The sequence below is a fragment of the Sceloporus occidentalis genome, unplaced genomic scaffold (assembly GCF_023333645.1).
Source record: "Sceloporus occidentalis isolate IW3139 unplaced genomic scaffold, rSceOcc1.0.p SCAF_162, whole genome shotgun sequence".
NCBI classification, from domain to species: domain Eukaryota; kingdom Metazoa; phylum Chordata; class Lepidosauria; order Squamata; family Phrynosomatidae; genus Sceloporus; species Sceloporus occidentalis.
This window is the reverse complement of record NW_028317142.1, coordinates 985,053-1,006,001: the sequence shown is the minus strand read 5'-3', so window position 1 is coordinate 1,006,001 and position 20,949 is coordinate 985,053. Positions and strand designations below refer to the sequence as shown.

Genomic DNA, 20,949 nt, shown 5'->3' with positions numbered 1-20,949 from the left:
ATACGCCTCTGCTCGTGGGACCTGGCTCGCGCACCTGTTGATTATTTGGTGCTCTCGACCACTTCTATTATTACCTCAGATCCTGTCAGAAAGAGCGAGCCCCTGGCCGGTGGAAAGTCTGTGGGAAAACACCAAGTGCTCCCTACAGCAACAGCTACTTGGTTTTGTTGCCGATGTCAAAAGTCAGGTCGCCCGGGCCCTGTACCCCACTCCGGCCCGTCCTACCACCCCAAGCCTTTCATGTTACTATTTATCAGTTTATAGGCGAAGTCGCTCGGTGCATGCAGTTACAGGTCACTGTCGTTCGCTACAGGCCAGACTCGAGGCACACTGCTTGTGTTTACTAGAGACAAAAAAACTGCTTATTCACGGCCACATAAACGAGGGTCTGACGGATCCCGCAGCTCTTTATTGGCCGGGTCAGGGCCATTGACCCGTAGCTGTCACCGCACAGCCATGCTCACACCCCTCCCTCTCCCTCACTGCATCACCCGCCTGGTGACTCCACCGCGCGCCGCGCTCGCCATCTCCCCCGCCACCAATGGAAAGAGATGAGCCGAGCCCCGCCAGCCAATCAAAAAGAAGGAGTGAGCGCAAGCCTCCCTTGCATTGGCTGTCGGCCCATGGCAATACCAAGCCAGGAGAGCTGCACAAGTTCGGTCCCCAGCCTGGGAGTCGGAGCGAGCCGCTCGCGAGGAGGGGATTAGCAGCCTGTAAATCCTCAGCGTTATTCATTCCCCTGACACTTCCTCACCCGCTCACACTCACACGGGACCGGGCCCGGCTCACCCCTCCCTCCTTCACAACCATTCAATTCAAATTACCAGCCTTCAGCAAACATGCCAAGCCAGGTAAAAGCCGCGGCAGATGTGGTCGATGCAGAAGAGCTGACAACCTATCCACCCCCTCCGCCACTGCAGGAAAATGCATACATCCCAGACCTCAGTACATACAGAGAGATGTACAACAAATCCATCCACCGCCCGCAAGGTATTTCTCCGCCTTTCATTACCCCTCACAGAATAGTCCAGGGAGTGGATAGAAATGGGAAAGAAATTTATGAAATCTCCGAATAAATCAACTTCATAAATGTATTAAAATGACAACAGTTAATATACGTGTCTGTCTGTCTCTATATCTATTATATATGTATCTCTATATATATCTATTATCTATCATCTATCTATATATATTATCTATTATCTCTGTCTCTCTCTATAATCTATTATTATCTATCTATTATCTATATATATATATCCATTATCTATCTATTGGTCTCTCTCTATATCTATTATCTATTTATCTATCTATATCTATTATCTCTCTCTATATATCTAATATCTAACTATATATATATATATATATATATTTCTCTCTCTCTCTCTCTCTCTCTCTATATATAGCTTCTGATGTATTAAATGCCACTTGAATGTATGTGATATGCATTGTTACGAGCGCTGATCTCGTGTTTGCCCCCCCTTTATTCTTGTCCCATGCAGAGTTCTGGACGGATGTTGCTTCAGAGTTTTACTGGAAAAGCCCGCCGCTGTCAGGGAAGGTGCTGGATTATAATTTCGATCTCACCAAAGGAAAGATTTATGTGGAGTTCATGAAAGGGGCAAAAACCAACGTTTGTTACAACGTCCTGGACAGGAATGTCATGGAGAAAAACCTGGGTGACAAGACAGCGTTTTTCTGGTAATACACTCCCTAGCAAGTAGACAAACCCTACCATGACCCAAAATAGCAGAGCATTCTTCCTCCACACCATGAAGAAGCCTTTTCTGTTCGCTTTTATTATAACTGGAATAGTTCTCAAAAAAATAATAAAAAATAAATAAATATATATATATATATATATGGGCAGTGCTTTCCTGCCATAGATTGGCTGCTTCACGGTGGTGGCGCTCTGGGTGCTGCAACTTCCCCTAAATGCAAGTATGTTCATTGTTTAAACACATCCATTTCATATGCATTCTTCGCTTGTGGAGCTGTTTGGGACACTAGAATTGCTCGGTTCTTGAGTTGTTTATGGCTGTTGATTGGCACAGGTAGTGTTTATAAGAGTGGGATAAGAGGGAAAAGTGGAATAATATACAAGGCTATATCCAGATTCCTTAGTAAAGAGTTCTGAGTAAAGCATGGTATTAAATATAAGTGTTTGGCGCGTGATAATGTCCATGTATTATACCTCTGATCCTCTGGACCAAACTACTCTTACTGCATGGATTCCAAGACTCAGCACACACAACAAACCCAAAAAGGAGGGTTTAAATAAAGAAATACACTTATCAAGAGCCATTGCTGTTTCTGGTATTTCGTTTTAACCCTTTAATGCTTAATACGTGCATTTTTACTTGCGTTTATGAGATACATTATATTGTTCAGCTAATGGTATGATGCCTCCTTTTCTTGTTTTCTTTCCCATCAGAACCCTTCAGGTTCATTAAGTTGGTTCCACCTGAACTGCAAAGGGATTAACTCCATCCCTTTCACATAATGCTCTTTCTGTTCAGGCTAAAGTTAAATCCAATTGTAACCATCATTATTATGTCAGTGTTAGCTTTCCACAAAAACTCTACACACGCTTGTCAATTTGATCAGTGTTAGTTTGGGTTAAAACAACACTAAGCAGGGTTCTGTTTCCATGATCTTAAAGACGTCGGTAAATGCTGTACTTGACCCGAAAGGCATTGCTTGTTTTAGATTACTTATTACATCATTCTGTCTCAGATACATAATCTACAATCAGCAGTAACAATACAGAGGGAGAGGCTTTTAATTACAGACTGCAAACTTTATTACCTTAGAACTGGCCAGCGAAGATAAACACTACAGGTATTATACTTCCCTCTCATCTGATTCTCTTCCTTGGTACCGGTATAAACACAGATAACTTAATGATGTCTACTTTAAACATGATACCTTTATTACTGACGTATAATAGATTGCAAGCTTTCGAGACTATCTGTGTCAGGCGTATTATTATGTGCCAGAAGAAGTAACCTAGATAGTATCGAACTCTATTATACGTCAGTTAGCCAATAAGGGTATCACTTTTAAAGTAAATCCATTTAATTGTATCAGATTTTCTCTTTCTTTCATTATCACGTTAACTCATATATATATATTATTCTCCATTTCTTGTTTTCCATTTGTTTAGGTCGCTGTTATTATTGTAGAGTTCATTGTAGCTATGTTGACCCCGGCCCTCTGTGTTTTTACTTCTCAGGTATTTCTGTTACTGTATTTATAGCTTAAGGGCTTCCTTGTTGCAGGTGCGAGTCGCACCTTCACAGCAAAGACAGGCTGAAAGCAGTAAAAGGAGCAAGAAAAGGATCCCAAGCGGGTCTGATTCTTAAGGACACCTTGAAATTCTATGAACGAATAGCTCGACCAGCTTTGTGGTGAATTATATATACAGTAGCAATAACATGATCATACAATACATCCCCGTTCTTGCCTATAACAGCAACTGCATCCTGCTCACGTCATCAAAGGCTGAAGGAGGATACTCCCTGTATCCAGAAAGTCATCCAGCCTAATTTGTAGAGCTATTCCACCGTAGGTTTTAAAGACATAAACAAGCAAGCAGTTTTGTGTGTAGTAACATGTTGAGTTTATATTACATGCATGCGATATCGATCTTGCGTGTTTTTGAAAACCCATACAGTACATAAGATATATAAATAGGAGGTATGTATAGGGAGTAGCGCAAGAGTGATATATAATGGGCTTCTTATCACTGGGATATTTACTAAGAGGCCTTTTAAAATGTCTGATCTAATAGGAGCTGGTATACAGAATATTTTTCCAAATCATATTTTCACTTGATGTGTTCAACCTATTTGTGTGTTTACGATCCAAGCTAAATTCTCTTAAACCACGGGGAATATATATATATATATATATATATATATATATAAAAATATATATATATATATATATATATATATAAATATATACAGTCATAAATATATACAGTCATTTTCAATGCAATTTCTAGTGTTACAGATAATGCGGGGACAAAGTGATGGAGGTAAACTAGCATCATACATATTCTGCATCAGAACTGTTAGCTAGACATTGTCTCTTAACAGTAAACATTTTATACAGTTGGGTTACAATTAATATATATTCTAAGTAAAGCCATAGAGATTTTCCTGAAAAAAAAGGGATATCATCTCCTATTTAATGTGCCCTTAAAGAAATCATTAAAAAGTCATTAAGAAAATAGAAAGCATCAATCCTATTTAATGGCAGGGTCCCAGATATTTCGGGGAAGCTAGTGGTACTGTTATCATACATGTTACATTTACAAATGAAATGTATTTTCTTTAGCACTGACCTATACAACTTTTTTTTTCCAATTTATATAAGATTAGGAGGCTAACAATATATTCCTGATTTGCTATATACCTCATTGAATTAAGTACCTATAAAGTGCAAACTAAACACTGTGGTAATGTTGCCATACTGAAATACCTTAATTAATTATATAATGTACAGATATAGTGGGGACTTAACACGCCCCAACGTGACCTTGGAAATATTTATGATGTTATGATGTCACACGTGTTATGTAAGCAGACATTTACTGTGCGTGTTTTTAAAGGGAGTGAAGCTTAGCATAGAAGCAAATATTTCAGTGTAACACAAAGTTCAATCTTTCTTAGTTTTCTGTGTCGCTCTTAACATGTTAACTTTATGCCAAAGTGCTATGCAGGGACATTGGGCGTCACGGAATGCGTTGGGGGTTTGAGCAGGTGTAGCTTCTTGACAAGTACACCATAAGGAACTTCCCAGCACCACCATACAAAGTCAGCTCCTCTCCTCCCCTCCAAAGAGCATTGTGTTCATTTGGATGAAAACGTCAAGTCTCTGTTACCCAGAACATAGTATTTAATGAAATCGGTCTCTGACCACATTGATGTTAGCTTCATCTGCCTATAGTGTTTAAAAACGAGCTTGGGAAAAAGTATATTTTTAAAGATTTTGTTTTAATTTAATTTTTTTGTTTGGTTTCTGCTTATGTTTCAGGGAAGGCAATGCACCCACAGATTCGTGCGTCATCTCATATGGTTATCTCCTTAAACAGGTCTGCAAGTTTGCCAATGCCTTACGAAAATTAGGTATGCTCAACTGCTCATGTTATGGACTTATATATCATACAGTGTAGTTACATATTTGCTTTTTTGTCTTTTCTGATGAATGTCAATAGACCTTGATGACATTGCAAATATAAACTTATGTTATAGCTTTGAAGGACCTTTTAGTCACTCATTCACTACTACTTCTTCCCGAGGTTCAGTATCTTTGTTGATAGGCTCAATATAACAGCGAATAAGGCAATTGCAAAAGTTAATAATGAACAACAAGTAACAATAGAAAAGGTCCTTTATTAACAGTTTAAGCTAAGATGCTGATACGCCTGTCAGCTTTTTGTCAATCAGACATTTCATGGGGACTCCCCAGAGGTGATGCATGGTATGTTATAGGGCTTATAACCACATAATCAGCAGAATATACCCTTTTGGATGCATTCTGGGAAACTACAGAAGATCACGTGGGTCACATACCATCCGTGGGCCTAGAATTAGACAGCTTTGGTTCTGGCCAACGCCTTTCTGGAAGACTCTATAGCTAGCATTCAAAACCATTTTAAATTCCGTTTTAAATTATACATACCAATATTTTTCGGCTCTGAAAACCACTAAATGCAGTCAATCCATTTCATGCTAATAATGATGAGTTTTGCACGGTGCCCCCTCTCTATAGCACTAGGGATTGTTTATAACCATGCATTTCCCGTGTAAAGCTATCCCCATAACTATCTGTAAGAACAATCTTAAGAACAACAGGAGTGAAAAAAAATATAAATTTTTATTTTAGATGGGTGTAAATATAACAAAATTCATTACAGACAAATATGAGACGTTTAATACACAAACGATGTTCTTTTGTGGCCACTGCCGGCAGTATCTATGGGCATTGTTCTCATAGCCTTTTATTTATGTAGCTGGCACTGCTTGTAAATACTGCCTGTGGGCAAAATCTTTCTTGAATTACTCAACAGCTATTTGTTAATAGAAATGCCCAGAGGGGGCGTGGCTAGCAGCCTAACAAGATGGCCGCATAATCTTGGAGCTCTGCAGGGCCCTCTCCGTGTTTTACGCGCCTACCACGACTTATCGCACCATGGGCAAACATAACAAGGTCCCTGGGACCCCGAGATCTCAGGGGAGCAGAGACAAGCAGGCTAATGCCTCAGTGCGGGCGTTTTTTCACGCTGCTCAAGACCATGACTCCCGGGACTCTTTCGCCAAGATGGCGCCGTCTCCCGCCAGCTCACATGATGATGGGGCCGAGGATCCTTGTTCGGACCCGCCGCTTCCCGAGCAACTCACGCTACAAGATGCGCTACGCCTTTTGCCTACGAGAGTAGAAATGGTGCCTTTGATCGAACAAGCCACGCAGAGTATTTGCAATGCGCTGGCCGAAATTAAGGCGGATGTTCATCAGCGAGGTGACTGCGTGGCCGCCGTCGAACACGACAACGTACAGATTGTTGCCACGTGGACTCCCTCTCCTCGCAGATGTCCGACCAGACTACCGTGCTGCGACTCCTGGCACACAAGGCCGAGGACCTCGACAATCGTGGACGCCGAAACAACCTGCGGGTGAGAGGGATACCGGAATCCGTACTCCAGTCGGACATACCTTCTAAGCTCCAAACGATATTTAACGACGCTTTGCAGAGGCCCGTCGACACACAGATTTTCTTCGATAGGGCGCACAGAGCACTGAAATCCAGAGGTGACGCCAACGCCCCACCGCGGGACATCATCTGCCGACTGCAGGACTACCCTCTGAAAGAAAACATCTTGCGGGCCTGCAGGCAGCGACTGAGCCTTACCTGGGAAGGTAACTCCATTTCTATCTTCCCGGATCTCTCCCCGTCTACCTTGCAGACTCGGCGCATCCTGAAACCCCTTACCGCTGCTCTCCGTGATGCCTCTATCCCATACCAATGTGGTTTCCCCTTCGCACGGATCGCTCGTCGGGATGGGGATAATTTCATCATTCGCCAGGCGTCCAACGTTCCTCAATTTCTGCGGGACCTCGGCCTCCCGCACCTCTCTATCCCTGATTGGGAAGTCTCCTTTCCGGCCCTCGCTCCGCTCCGGGATCCCGCGAAGGATTGTTCTCCTAGACCTCGTCGCACCAAGAGGCAGAAGCTGCCGGACGCCTAAACTCCTTCTTCGCTCTCGGCCGAATACCTTCCTGATACCCATACCACGTCGCTCATGGATGAATATCTGTCTAAGCATCTCCGTAAACATATTCCGAGTGCGGATAGGGAGGTCTTAAACTCCCCTATCACTTTGGAGGAGGTAGAGAGGGCTATTAAATCCTCCCCTCAGGGTAAAAGCCCGGGCCCGGATGGGTTGACCATATATACTATAGAAAGTTCTTCTCAGTACTAGGTCCACATATGGTCACTCTTTTTAATCCGCTCGCTACCGGAGGCTCCCTTGATCCCCACTCTAATGTGGCACATATTACTGTAATACCGAAGCCTGGCAAAGACGCGGAACTATGTGGCAGCTATCGCCCTATTTCATTGATCAATACTGATCTTAAGATACTTGCGAAAGTTTTGGCTCTCAGGCTCTCGCCCCTTATCCCCGACCTGGTTCATAGTGATCAGGTGGGATTTGTCCCTGGGAGGGAAGCCAGGGACAACACGATTAAGGTTCTAGACTTATTGGCACAGGCTCAACATAGGCAGATTCCCTTTCTTCTAGTTTCCTTTGACGCGGAGAAGGCCTTCGATAGGGTCTCGTGGGCCTTCCTGTTCCGCGTCCTGGAGCGATTGGAGCTCGGTTCCCGCTTCACACAGCAGGTGCAAGCCTGCCCTCGGCTTGTGTGAAGGTAAATGGAGTTTTATCTGAATGCTTCTTGCTGGCCAATGGTACAAGACAGGGTTGTCCCCTGTCCCCTTAATTGTTTATTTTAATGATGGAACCCCTCGCCAACGCTCTCCGCTCGAACTCTGATATCACTGGCCTCAGGGTGGCTGGGATCGAGTATAAGCTTTCGATTTACGCGGACGATATGCTCTGCATGCTCTCTGACCCGCTGTCGTCCCTTTCACACGTCGCGGCCGAGCTTCAGCGGTTCCAAACGGTTTCTCAGTACAAGATCAACATCCAAAAATCCGAGATCCTGGGCTCGCACGTTCCCCCGTCCCTAAAGGCGTCTATTCAATCACTGTTTCCCTTTCGCTGGGTGGACGAGTATTTGACCTACCTTGGGTTTCGCATACCTGCGGACCTGTCTACCCTGGTTAAGGTTAATTTTGACCCACTGTTGTCCTCGGTCACAGATGACCTTAGACGATGGTCTTTTCCGCATATTTCATGGTTCGCCCGGGTGGGGGTTCTGAAGATGAACATCCTCCCGAGGTTTTTATATCTGATTCAGTCCCTTCCGGTCTATCTCTCTAGGTTATATCTTAGGGCGTGGCGTAGAGTGTTCACCAAATTTGTGTGGTCTGGTCGCTCCCCCAGACTTGGATTTTCTTACCTGAACCGTCCAAAAGACCGAGGTGGCTTGGGCCTCCCAGATGTCGAGGGGTATTGGATCGCCTCCCATGCACGTCGGGTGGTGGAGTGGGCGGCTCGCGCCCCTAAGCAGTGGGTACACATTGAGGAATCCTCTTTTGGGGTGGATATCTCGGCTGTACCTTGGCTTGCGGATGTCCACCGCCACCCTGTGATTCATAATCATCCGACTTTGCTTCCCACGCTGCGGGTCCTTCGAACACATCTGTCGCGGTTGGGTTGGTTGGGATCCCCCGGTCATCTGTACCCGGTTTCCTCCAACCCGGCCTTCCCTCCAGGTGTGGGTGATGGTGTCATTCGTCATTTGCTGCCTGACGGTGTGCGGGTTCTTCGGCTCCACCATCTTTTCCTGGATGGTGCGCTCCGGCCGGTCTCCTCCCTGTCCCAGTCTACTCCGGTGCCTTTTAGCTTAATTTTTTTGCATCATCAAATAAAACATTTTCTGTTGGCGCTCTCCTCTGGATACGATCCGGCGCTTCGGTATACCCCTTTTGAAATTATTTGTTCTGACAGGGACCGCCATGCCCACCTTTTATCCACCATGTATAATTTATATGTGTCGCACCGATCTCAGGCTAAGCCATACTTCCTCGGACTGTGGGAGAGAGACCTGGATCTCTCTCCAGCTGATGAGGATTGGTCCACAGCCATCCTTCTCACCCATAAGGGGGCCACCTCCTCTAAACTGCAGGAAACGTCCTATAAATGACTTACTAGGTGGTACAAGGTCCCAGCCGAGCTTCACCATTTCCTTCCTCACGTTTCCCCGCGATGCTGGAGAGGCTCCTATCTCCATGAATGGTGTGCCTGATGATTGTGCTATCACTTGTCATGTTGCTTTCACCACTCTACGGTCTATTGTGTACTACACCTTTTTTATTTGTGGTGTCTGTATTGTACTGTTTTTATTATCTTTCTCAATAAACTGAGACTTGAGGGGAAAAAAAAAAAAATAGAAATGCCCAAGCCTTTTTTCTTCATTTACAACTAATTTTCTTTTTTTTGCATAGGAGTGAAGAAAGGGGACAGAGTGGCCATTTATTTACCAATGATCCCAGAGCTGGTGTACTCCATGCTGGCTTGTGCTCGAATAGGTGCCGTCCATTCTATAGTAGTAAGTATAACCTATAGCCTCACGGTGTTAAAATGGAAGGCCAGTTTTGGTATATGTTCTTCTAAATATCGATCTAGAACAGGCTTGTCTAGACTGTGCTTGAATAGTATTTTTAATGACACTATGCCTTTTAAGTTTGCAGGGTTTTCTTCGGATTCTTTGTGTGAAAGGATCATGGACTCTCAGTGTGCGGTCCTCATCACTGCAGGTGACTATAATGCCCGGACCCTTAATATGCCCACCACAGCCATCACTTATCATTATACCCAGGATTTGCATTCCATCTCATGCTGCTCTAATCATCGGTCCACTTGATTTATTTCAGACGGTGTCTTTAGAGGAGAAAAACTGATCAACTTGAAACATATTGCAGATGAAGCTATAGGAAAGTGCAAAGAAAAGTACGTTTTCATTTTTCTTACCGTCTTACCCATTTTTAGATTTAGTTCAGGTATAAAGAAAATATAAATGCTTGAATCCAGATTCCACAAGTGCTTTCTTCCACATCCAGTAAGCCCTCGGTGTGTCCACCCATACGAGAAGAAGGCCTCTCACTAGATAGACAGGGATTTTCCTTACTGTTGGCCATGCTTTGGCTGGCATGCCTTAAACTGAAGCGTGAAAATTATTTAATGAACAGTTTAGGTTTATATAAGGAGTCCATTCTTTTGTATGTAATGAGTGGTTTTTGTTACTGTGACATTAAAGGGATCAGCTTGTGAAGAACTGTATTGTGGTGAAGCACCTGAGCGGGCGTCTGAACAACCAAAATCAAGCGAAGCTGCAGGTAATTATAAGATTTAGTATGTTACATACATGTTTTTGCACTACTTACAAAAATAAAGTATTGCATGTGATGTAATAATATTTGGAAAACAATTATATGTGTTTAGGTATTTAGGTAAAAGCACGCTGTAGAATTTCTCTTGATACAAAGAAGAGGAGGGCTGGCAAGGTGGGCAAAAGTGGAATCCCCTCCTGGGCTACTCACATTTGATGATTTGGGGCAACTACATGCAACCTTTACATGGTTTTTTTTCAATATATCCAGTATATTCTATGTCTGTTTTTTTTGTACTAACTGCTGCCGATATAATGATAATACTTTCATGGCTATTTGATGTTTAGTGTCTTGCCAAAACATGCCCATTAATTATCTCATTGTTAAATAACACGTAAGCAGAACGTTGTACATGAAAAAAGGTTAAGACAACCTATATATCGTCACCGTATTGTTAAATTTACGCAGGCCAAATGTTTTCAAGGCTTATATGCCCATAGCCTGTAGATCTTTATGACTTTATGACTACTCACAGGCGGGTGATAAAGAGTAGAGAGAGTATATTGTATTGTATACAGGGTATAAGCCGGCAGATGTATATGGTTTGTTGAAAGTGGCCGAGAATCTGCTTTGTCAGCATTAAATGTCCTGTTATCAGTGTCCCGCTTGTCATTAGCAGATGATGAGTGACAGATTGTGTACATTCCTATTACTCATTAATATTACCAGCTGTTCTGCCATCCGCAGGCCATTAGTTGTTATCTTTGAAAGATAGATAGTCTTCAACGTGGCTGGACATACATGTTTAATACAATAAACTAACTTTCATACATTTTAACTTTAAATACTACTACTACTGGAACTCTGGCTGTTAGAATGTATGCGTGTTATCACTTGCATCTACAGGACAATGCAGAAGACTACATAATGGACTCTATACAAGTAGCAAAATACAGTATATATCAGCTCTTAAAACCTGTTAATCTACATTGATTAATAAATCATGTGCCTGTTCTCAAGACGAAAAAAAAATCACACAGGAGCTACCTCATGTACTTGTTGTAATCTCTCTCTCTCTCTCTCTCTCTCTCTCTCTCTCTCTCTCTCTCTCTCTCGTATATGTATATATATATATATATATATATTATATATTATATATTATATTTATTTATACATATATATAATATTTATATATATAATATATATTATATATATAGAGAGAGAGAGGATATTACAGTTGCACAGCAAGTGCCTTTCATTTAGTGTCTGTCTTTTTAACTGTAGGAGATCATTAGTAGAAAATGACGGATTTTTTGCGCTTTTTTGGCAGACCGCGTGGAACTCCGATGTTGACGTGTGGTTGGATGAGCTGATGAAGGACGCCGGTGACGAGTGTGAACCTGAATGGTTGGATGCCGAAGATCCTCTTTTCATCCTTTACACTAGCGGCTCCACCGGAAAGCCAAAGGTAAAAAGACCATTTCTTTTGCAGTTGATGGGCGAATACTTACTTAATCGTTTACTTAATGTAACTTCTGTCAGTTTCTGCGCTCAAAATCCATTACATTTTATTTACAGGGCTATTATAATCGAGGAAAGTCAGACTTAACAATACACATTAGGACTGTCAATATCTGAAAATTCTTTTTTTTTTTAGAGTTGCCGGTGATCTTATAATCTACTATTTTTGTATTGATAAAGTGCTGTCATATTCTGCAGCGCTGATTAGGAATTTGAAGGGGAATTTAAACGGATGGTGAGGGGGGGCATGATTGTGGTGATGATGGTGATGATTGCACGCTTCTCAGAACAGGTGGGTTTTTGGGGACACCTAAAGTTAAAATAAGTAGTGGAGAGACTGACAAAACAAGGTAGTCAGTTCCAGAGAAGAAGAAATACACCGGTAAAATCCTTCCCACCGGCAAGTGGAAAGAAGGGATAACAGTTAAGGAGAGACGTGGGCTGTTAGCGTATTTAGAGATAAGAGCACAGATACAGAGGACACGGAGTTGTTAGGCGCGCTGCATGTAATGTCAGGAGTTTACACTGGCACAGTGAGACAACTGATGAAGAGCTATGGGCAGTGGCATATTTTGCCTGGGCAATGATCTATCACAGTACCCAAGTGGCCCCTCACCACTTGCCCCTGTGGACATACTGTATATAAGACAGTTAAAAGGTATATATCTGATCTCCCCATCATGCCCATGGACCAATGGAGCACCGAGAAGTCTGATCGCCTGATAGGGTGGTTTGTACTGCAGCTATCCAGCAGTGGCGGTGCTGTCCACCAGTCCAACGGGAATAGATGAATTGTTAGTAGGAAGTTGCAGTAAACTAAATGGGATATCACATGGGAATGGACTAGTAGTATAGCTGTGTCTTGGGTGAGGAAAAGACAGATTAAAGAGATAATTTGCAGGTGAAGGTGGCAGGATTTGGTGAGTAGTTTTATGTGAAGGGTGAAAAAGTGAGTGAAAGTGTAACGCCAAGGCAGTTGGCTTTGGGAAGATTGTGGAATTATCAGCAATGGTGGCGAAATCAGTAATCTCGCTGCAGGAGAATAACCAGACGGTCAGCACTGAGTTTTAGCAACTGTTTGGTTATCTATAGTCAGGTGAACGTATGACATCTCCACATTTCCCTTTCCTAATATCACTACTTGGCTTTGTTTATTCAAAGTTTCAGACTGGAAAATTTTTATAAGAGGGTATTTACCAAGTCAATTTACCAAATAAATCCAGTACTAAGGGTTTGTCTTTTTGAAGAAAAAAAAAAGGTCGAGAAAATATAGAAAAAAACATTATTTTATAGCATAACTAGATTTGAACTCAGTGGTGTCTGCATGCTTTCCATCCATTATAATCTGGCTATAGGGAAATATATGTAATGGGTTTGGCTTGGTTTGGCTACGTGTCACGTCTCTTTTACCTAGAAACTGGCTTGGATCCATATGTTTGCAAAACTAATATAATATGTCATGCAAAAAATGCCATGTCGGTTCTCTCCACGTAGCAAGAAGGAACTTTGATAAACACATCCTTTACCGTGTTTTGTTCTGTGTGAAACCAGTGCCTCTCCCTGCATAAAGTAAACAGAGGCTGGATCAGTAAATGACACCATTTTTATGGCTGTGCAGTCGTATCAAAATAGATTTTTCTTCTTGACTCATAAACCCATACCTCGATTTAAATGTGTTCATCATTGTTAGAGGCTATTGTAATATTTTCACTGTTGTTAGAGGCTATTTATTATTTGTTCCACTCTTTAAGGCGATCTATTGCTTTTACCAGTGTTGTACGTTTGTTTTAGGGAGCAGGGTTTAGCATAGCGGCATGCCAGTTGCTGTGGACCACAGAGTAGCTTCTATCTTTTCTATTTTGTGTTTTGTCTTCGTTATTGTATGAGTTCTCTTTCATCCAGGGCGTGTTGCACACTGTTGCTGGCTATCTCCTCTACACGGCTCTGACATTCAAATACGTGTTTGACTACCATGAGGATGATGTCTACTGGAGCACCGCAGACATCGGCTGGATAACTGGCCACTCCTATATAACGTATGGGCCTCTGGCCAATGGTGCCACCAGCGTGATGGTAAGCTGCCCTCATCTGATCACGTATATGGTACCACCGCCTTGTTCAAGAAATGCTTTCTTCCTTTCAGCTTTTAATCATAGTGGTTCTCGCATTTTATAGTCAGAAGTGGGTTTCTTATAAAAGACTATATATATATATATATATATATATATATCAGTGTACAATTTCTATCATAATTACAGTGAGTACAGATTTATTTTAAATGCAAAATAATAATCTTGTCTCACTTTAGCATCTGAAGAATAAATATTGCCTGTACATTTAATTTCTTAATTTCTTTGTTTTACAATGAATGATTTATGACTTTTTATATCAGTGGGATAGAGTATGATATAAGTCATAAGTACAACGTGTGATTGAATTAAGATAAACTTAAAAATTCCAGATAAAAAAGTTTCCTCTTTGAAAAGAAAAAAACACTATAGCCCAAGAAAAAAATGGTGTCTTTAGCGAAAGATGATCCCACCTGTTGGTCCAATATAAAAAAGATGTAGCGTTCCATCAACTTTTTGGACCTGAGAATTCTCTTCTTTCTCTTTTTACAAGCAAGCAAATGTCATGGTAGAACAAATGATCTATTTTATGTTGTATCCCTTTTTTGCAGTAGAGCTTTTCGTTATAGATCACCAGCAATAAGTAAAAGTTCAGTACCATGAAAACATGTTACTGTGCTACACTGCACTAGGGTGCTCCCAGTGGGCAAAACCGGTACTACACCAAGCATATATAATATGATACACTACTGAAAGCACAAACACAAGTTGTGTGCTTATTGTCAGAAAGTTAGGGAGTTGGTTTAAAGTAACAAAGCAACATTTAATGATTTGCAACTTTGCCTGTGTTTTTCAGTTTGAAGGAATTCCTACATACCCACACGTAGGAAGATTTTGGGAGATCATCCAGAAGTATAAGGTGACCCAGTTTTACACTGCACCCACTGCCATTCGTTTGCTGATGAAATATGGGAATGAAAACATTGAAAAGTGAGTCCTAAAGTCTGCTTGCTGTTACGTTATCACATATACTCAAAGAATATGAAATCCCATACCCGGGAGCTCTGCTGGTTTCACCGAAAGTCTCCGGGTGAAGCCCTGCATCCTTGTGTCCCTGGATCAGTTTCTTCTTTCGCTGGGCAGAGGAGCAGTGTTTGGCCGTGACTACTAGCCTCCTCACCCCTGTGCTTGGCCAGCTCTGTCTCTACACAAAGCTATTCCCCAGAAGGGATAGCCTACCCTGGGAAGTTTCCATAGGAAAGGTAGTGCATCTGTCAACAGAATGTAACCTTTTATGTGCAAACTTCTCTGTCTGAATTGTATGAAAAAGAAAACCCCACACAGAGTAAGCTCACATATTTTTCACTTACCATAACCTTCGTCAATTCAGACTCACCTCAGTACTTAGTAAGTAGCCAGGGTGAGGCTTTAATTCTGGGGGAGTTGGAACAAGGTTGCAACTTTCAGGGACTCAACCACATTGTAGATTGTAAGCTTGTCAGTGCGAAACCTTTGGTTTCTGTAAGTCAAATTGCACTACATGTTACTGTTTAACTATTGTACATATATGCAGAATATATAAATCAATAAATGATAATAATAATTGTATCTCCATTATGGTAAAAACTAAATATGATCACTGCATAGTAAAGTGAAATAAGGTACATGTTGCATTGCATGAAATACCGTATGGTTTCCGCGCAGGTTTGATTTAAACTCTCTGAAGATTCTGGGCACTGTCGGAGAACCGATAAACTCTGAAGCCTGGCTGTGGTATTACAATGTAGTCGGAAATCAGAGATGCCCCATTGTTGACACCTTTTGGCAGACAGAGACCGTAAGTAACAAAATCATAGTTGTGAAAACGGATGATAATGATTTATTTTTTTAGTATAATTCTTGAATTATGAGGCCAGAAGATTGTTAATAACTAACTAAATAATGAATGTGTTCAATTACTTGTATTGCTAGCTAGTAAAGCAAGACTCACCGATGGTTGCCAGCTACTCATGTGGCAAGCTTGTCTGAAGTTGTCTGGCTTCTAATGGCTCGGACTCCTATTCTAGGGTCGGCTTCCTGGAGCTCTCCCTTCTCTGGTGTCGGCTTCATGAAGGAGCAGGGGTAGTCATGTATAGGTACAGGAGTGAGATAGAAGTACTGTAGGTGAGAAGAGGACACAGCCAAACACTGCTCCCCTTCCTGGGGGGCAAGCAGGGCTTCAACTGGAGACCCCAAATAATACCTAGAAACATCCCAGTATGCCCATGCTCAGCTAGTGTTCCCATTAAGCAGGTCAGCATGGAACAGTCCAGTTTAACAGTTAAACAAAATTATTATATATATATATATATATATATGTCACTCTCTGTATATGACATAAGTACTGTGCACATTTCAGAAGGAATGCTCTTTTCAAGTGGGCTGGCTAGGAAGGAGCACTGCTGTAAAAATGCCCCACCTTTACGGCTTTGCACTAGTTTTATTTTCTATACACAACTCATATATTACACTACCTTGTAGGGAGGTTAAGAAAAGCAAATGTTTAGGAAGAGGACATGTTTAGCAGCAAATTGGTGTGATGGAGGTCTTCCAGATGCCCCATAAAGGGTGTTCCAAAAACACCAACGTGAGACAATGTATTTCTTAATACAGTAGAGACTCAACAAATTCATTGCCTCTTTCTGTTTTATTCACAAATGTCACTATTGTACTAAGAACATGACATCGGGAGGCATATAATATCACATTATACAGCTTCATGGGAATGGTTTCTTGATGTTCACACAGAAGGAACAAAAGATGAAGCAAATATTCCAGGTCAATTCACATGGCTGACAGTGAATAAAGGGGTTCTGTTGGAGTAACAAGTTTCTCTTGTTCAGTTTTCTGCGTTTACATTAGACATTCACGAAATCTTGGTTATCTGCCAACGAGACTCTTACGGCTGGCTCGCCGTCTTGTATATTAGACACAAGTACGTTATTTCCGGGAGCAACAGCCAAGGAGATACTTCTACTGAAGCAAAAAGCAGCTGGCCAAATTTCAGTATGTTACATTTTAGCTTTTGAAAGTTTTAGAAAGTTCTCCTGGTTATAAAAACATTAGCCATTAGCAAAGCTCAAGGTTTGAAGTGAGACCCTTTTGTTTAAGGGGGTGCGATAAGCTGAGTTTTTGTGTGACTTTGTAAACTGTTGATACATATTCATGCCGAGTCAGACATTTAGAATAAAAGCAATTTAATTTATTTATACAATACCATATGTATAGCTTTTATGGTGTTTAAATAAATGTAATGGAGACATTTAGGGATTTGGAAGCAAAGAGGAGCAGTTATTAGGTCATCAAGCCTCTGTATAACATGTATCTTCTATCTTTAGGGAGGGCATGTTATCACGCCGCTTCCTGCCGCTACCCCTATGAAACCAGGATCAGCTGTAAGTACCAGTATACGTATATAACTCTATTATACGTATACTATTATACGTATACGTATTCTAACTATGCTGTATATCCCATTTGTTATAATGAGATCAGCTAAATCAGCATCCACACCATTGTGTTTCTCACTGAAATAATATAAAATTATTAAAAAAATAGCTGCCTCTTACAAGTACATGGGTTGTCATTCAAAAAAACCCTCTTTTGCCCCCTCTCTGCGCTCTTTTCATAAACATGAGGTTACATTTGTTCCCTTAACAGACATTTCCATTTTTTGGAGTCGTCCCAGCTGTTCTGAATGAACACGGAGAGGAGCTGGAAGGAGAGGCCGAAGGTTATTTGGTAAGTGATTATACTTTTAAGGAGACACTTTTCGTCAGTGTTATGTGCCAGTATACTATAGTAGCCTATCATTTCATTTGTAAGTACAATATCGCACAACGACTTAAGACAATAATAACTATTGGAGAACCTGCTGGCCCTACTCTATGTTGAATTATAAAACATAAATAAGGCACTCTAAAGAAATATTAGTAAAACCAACGTAGCCCAATGCTATCCTATTCCATCAGTTGGTCCTATATTAAGAGCTTAGGTCCTGGTTCTCCACACTTGTAACGAGGGTTCCCACTGAGTGTCCACATGCCAGCTATAGTAGTCTGCGCAGTGCACCTACTGCAATGAAGCCGGTGGCGGTACAGCAGCAGATTGTCCATTAGCTCACGTGCCCCCAAGGCTCAGGAGCCCCTAGACACATGCCTAGTGTGTCTAATGGATAATGGGTCACTGCTACCAGCAAACCTTTTCATATAGCTGTAAGACCGCTGTGGTTGATCTGTTACGTGCCACTTGTATTCCAGGTCTTCAAGCAGCCGTGGCCATCAATAATGAGAACTTTGTATGGCAATCACGAACGCTATGAAAATACTTATTTCAAAAAGTTCCCTGGATACTATGTTGCGGGTGATGGTAAGTTCTCTGAAAGACGTGGAAGTCGCTTAATGAAGGTGCACGTTTGAGATTGCAGCCATTGTACTTGATATTTGTGTAGATACACTTCTGAATTTTTTGCAACGTTTTTTAATGGGTTTGTACAATGGGCATGAGCAGGCCTTTGCTTTTGGGAAGTTTGCGTAGCCTACCATGTGTTGATGAGGGTGTAATAACCCTGCGTTTTTCTCCCCATAGGGTGCAGGAGAGATAAAGATGGCTACATCTGGGTTACGGGAAGAATCGATGATATGTTGAATGTTTCCGGTACAGTATTAATATTGGATGCATCAAATCACATATTCACATATAGCCTCCTTACCAAACATTCTATAGCCAATATAGAAATAATAACAATTTTGCTTGAATTGCTATATGAAGAAGCATAAGCTGTATACTATTTCCTCTTGATCCAAGTATTATGTATTTATACCGCTCCAGTTATTTGTATCTGAAGATTAATAGGATGCTTCGGTTTCTGTGAAATCCACAGTGAAGTGCATCGGAAGGATTTAGTCCTAATAGCGTTAGCACAAGGAATGATAGGTGTCCTGCCTTTAAAGCAGATGTGCGTTTCGTTCAGGTCACCTGCTGAGTACCGCGGAGGTAGAGTCCGCGCTTGCCGAGCATCCCGCGGTAGCAGAGGCTGCAGTAGTGAGCCGGCCGCATCAGGTCAAAGGAGAATGTCTGTACTGCTTTGTTATCCTAAAAGATGGCAAGAAATTCACAGAGCTGCTCGCTGAAGAATTAAAGAAACAAGGTATTCTGTGTGTTCGAGCAGCACAACTATTCCAGATATCGGTGTTGAGTGTCGCATTGATCAATACATTTCAATACAGTGTTTGGTATATGTATGATCATGTGTCTTTTTTAAATGCTGAGTGTGGTGTGTACAGTACATGTCCCCGAAATGCCTAAGAACCAAACGCTTTATGATCTGGATCCAAAATATAAGTATAGAAATGACTGAACGCCATATCGGCTGTCTATCAGGTTCTGTAGCACTTGTGTTGGTGGTGTTATATACTGTAGGGCTAGGCAAACGATAAAATAATGCTATTTTGGGGAGTAACTGTAAAAATAACCTGCTTTTTTCCTCCATGCTTGCCATAACACGGCATACTTAACTTATATTTTTTGCCAAAGGCGTTTTCCCAGGACTGAAAGTGCCATTGTCCGTCTTTTTTTGGAGTCGGTGAAATTTTGGACATATTGAAACGATAAAACCAATGTAACGGGGTCGGAGGGTTGTAATGACTAGTGCTTATAATGTAAACATCATTGTAAATATAATATTTTTAGGTTTTCCATATTGATTTATATTTTTCTATCAACTTTCTAGTTCGTGAAAAAATTGGACCAATTGCCACCCCAGATTTTATCCAGAATGCTCCTGGATTACCAAAAACACGATCAGGTAAAAAAAATCCTTCTAGGTTTATTTTGTGGGATCATTCAGACATTGGTGTTTCTGTACCAGATGGCAAGGATTATCTCACCATTTGTTTGCCTTCCAGGTAAAATCATGCGTCGTGTGCTGAGGCAAATTGCCCGAAACGAGAAGGATCTCGGAGACACATCGACTCTTGCAGATCCGCAGATTGTTGAGGTCCTGTTCAACCAACGATGTGAGGCAGCAGCGTGAATTATTTTCTCCAGTAACTGCTTTAGACAATCGATAAGTCGCTCACAGACTCGTGGGTATTCTACAGATTTCTGGAAATCCGTCCACATGGAGGCATCTGCCATCTCCTGGAAATCCGTGACTTCGTTGTATCAAATATATGAATACAAGGGGATTAATTTGCCTATAATTTTCATATTCTGTGTTTTGTAAAGCACAACGGTTGACTTTTATACTTCTTCATTCAAACCAAATGTATCCTATCATTGTTTGTTCATATTTTTACACCGTTACTATATCACCACAAATGACGACGTTGTTAACGGGATGAACAATAGGACTTTTTAAAACGGTCTGTGTGTCGCATAGCATCGTGGCCATAGCATCGTATCTATTGTGCAAGGGTTCAAATGAGAATGGTATACTATATTAATGTGACTGTAAAAGTAATCATTTTACGATAAATACTCTTGCTGGCTTGTATCAGATTTAATATGTTGAGGGCATCATATTCAAGCTGTGGCGTGATTTATATTATATGGGTAGATTTAATATGAAAAACACATTTATCGATAACTGCCACTGCTTCCTTCTCCCGAAACAAATCGTCCAGGGTGGCAAAATTTATTATAAGCAGCATAAGCAAAAAATACAGAAAAATATTACTGAAACACAGGCAGTAGTATCGGAATGCACCTTCATTTTATGATATATATATATATATATATTTATATATATATATATATATATATATATATATATATATATATATATATATACACTGT

The 20,949-nt window shown here is 41.3% G+C and overlaps 1 protein-coding gene across 1 annotated transcript; it reads left to right on the top strand.

Moving 5' to 3' along the window:
- Window positions 1-899: 899 nt before the first annotated feature.
- Window positions 900-20,185, top strand: LOC149279544 (acetyl-coenzyme A synthetase, cytoplasmic-like). The gene is made up of 18 exons (XM_089501040.1): window positions 900-990; window positions 1,500-1,698; window positions 5,041-5,132; window positions 9,638-9,741; window positions 9,877-9,949; window positions 10,067-10,142; window positions 10,450-10,490; window positions 11,740-11,990; window positions 13,946-14,116; window positions 14,969-15,102; window positions 15,817-15,949; window positions 17,490-17,546; window positions 17,812-17,892; window positions 18,411-18,519; window positions 18,739-18,807; window positions 19,124-19,300; window positions 19,883-19,957; window positions 20,058-20,185. The coding sequence occupies exons 1-18, from the start codon at window positions 960-962 to the stop codon at window positions 20,183-20,185; spliced, it is 2,001 nt and encodes a 666-aa protein (XP_089357166.1). The 5' UTR covers window positions 900-959.
- The last annotated feature ends 764 nt before the right edge of the window (window positions 20,186-20,949 follow it).

What these genes read in the sequence shown, in the direction of transcription:
- LOC149279544 (XM_089501040.1), top strand. Translation starts at nt 960, where the DNA reads ATGTACAACAAATCCATCCACCGCCCGCAAG. An exon ending in CCTTTTGGCAGACAGAGACC is followed by an intron (nt 15,950 to 17,489) that starts GTAAGTAACAAA and finishes TTCTATCTTTAG; the next exon opens with GGAGGGCATGTTATCACGCC. An exon ending in TGAAGAATTAAAGAAACAAG is followed by an intron (nt 19,301 to 19,882) that starts GTATTCTGTGTG and finishes TCAACTTTCTAG; the next exon opens with TTCGTGAAAAAATTGGACCA.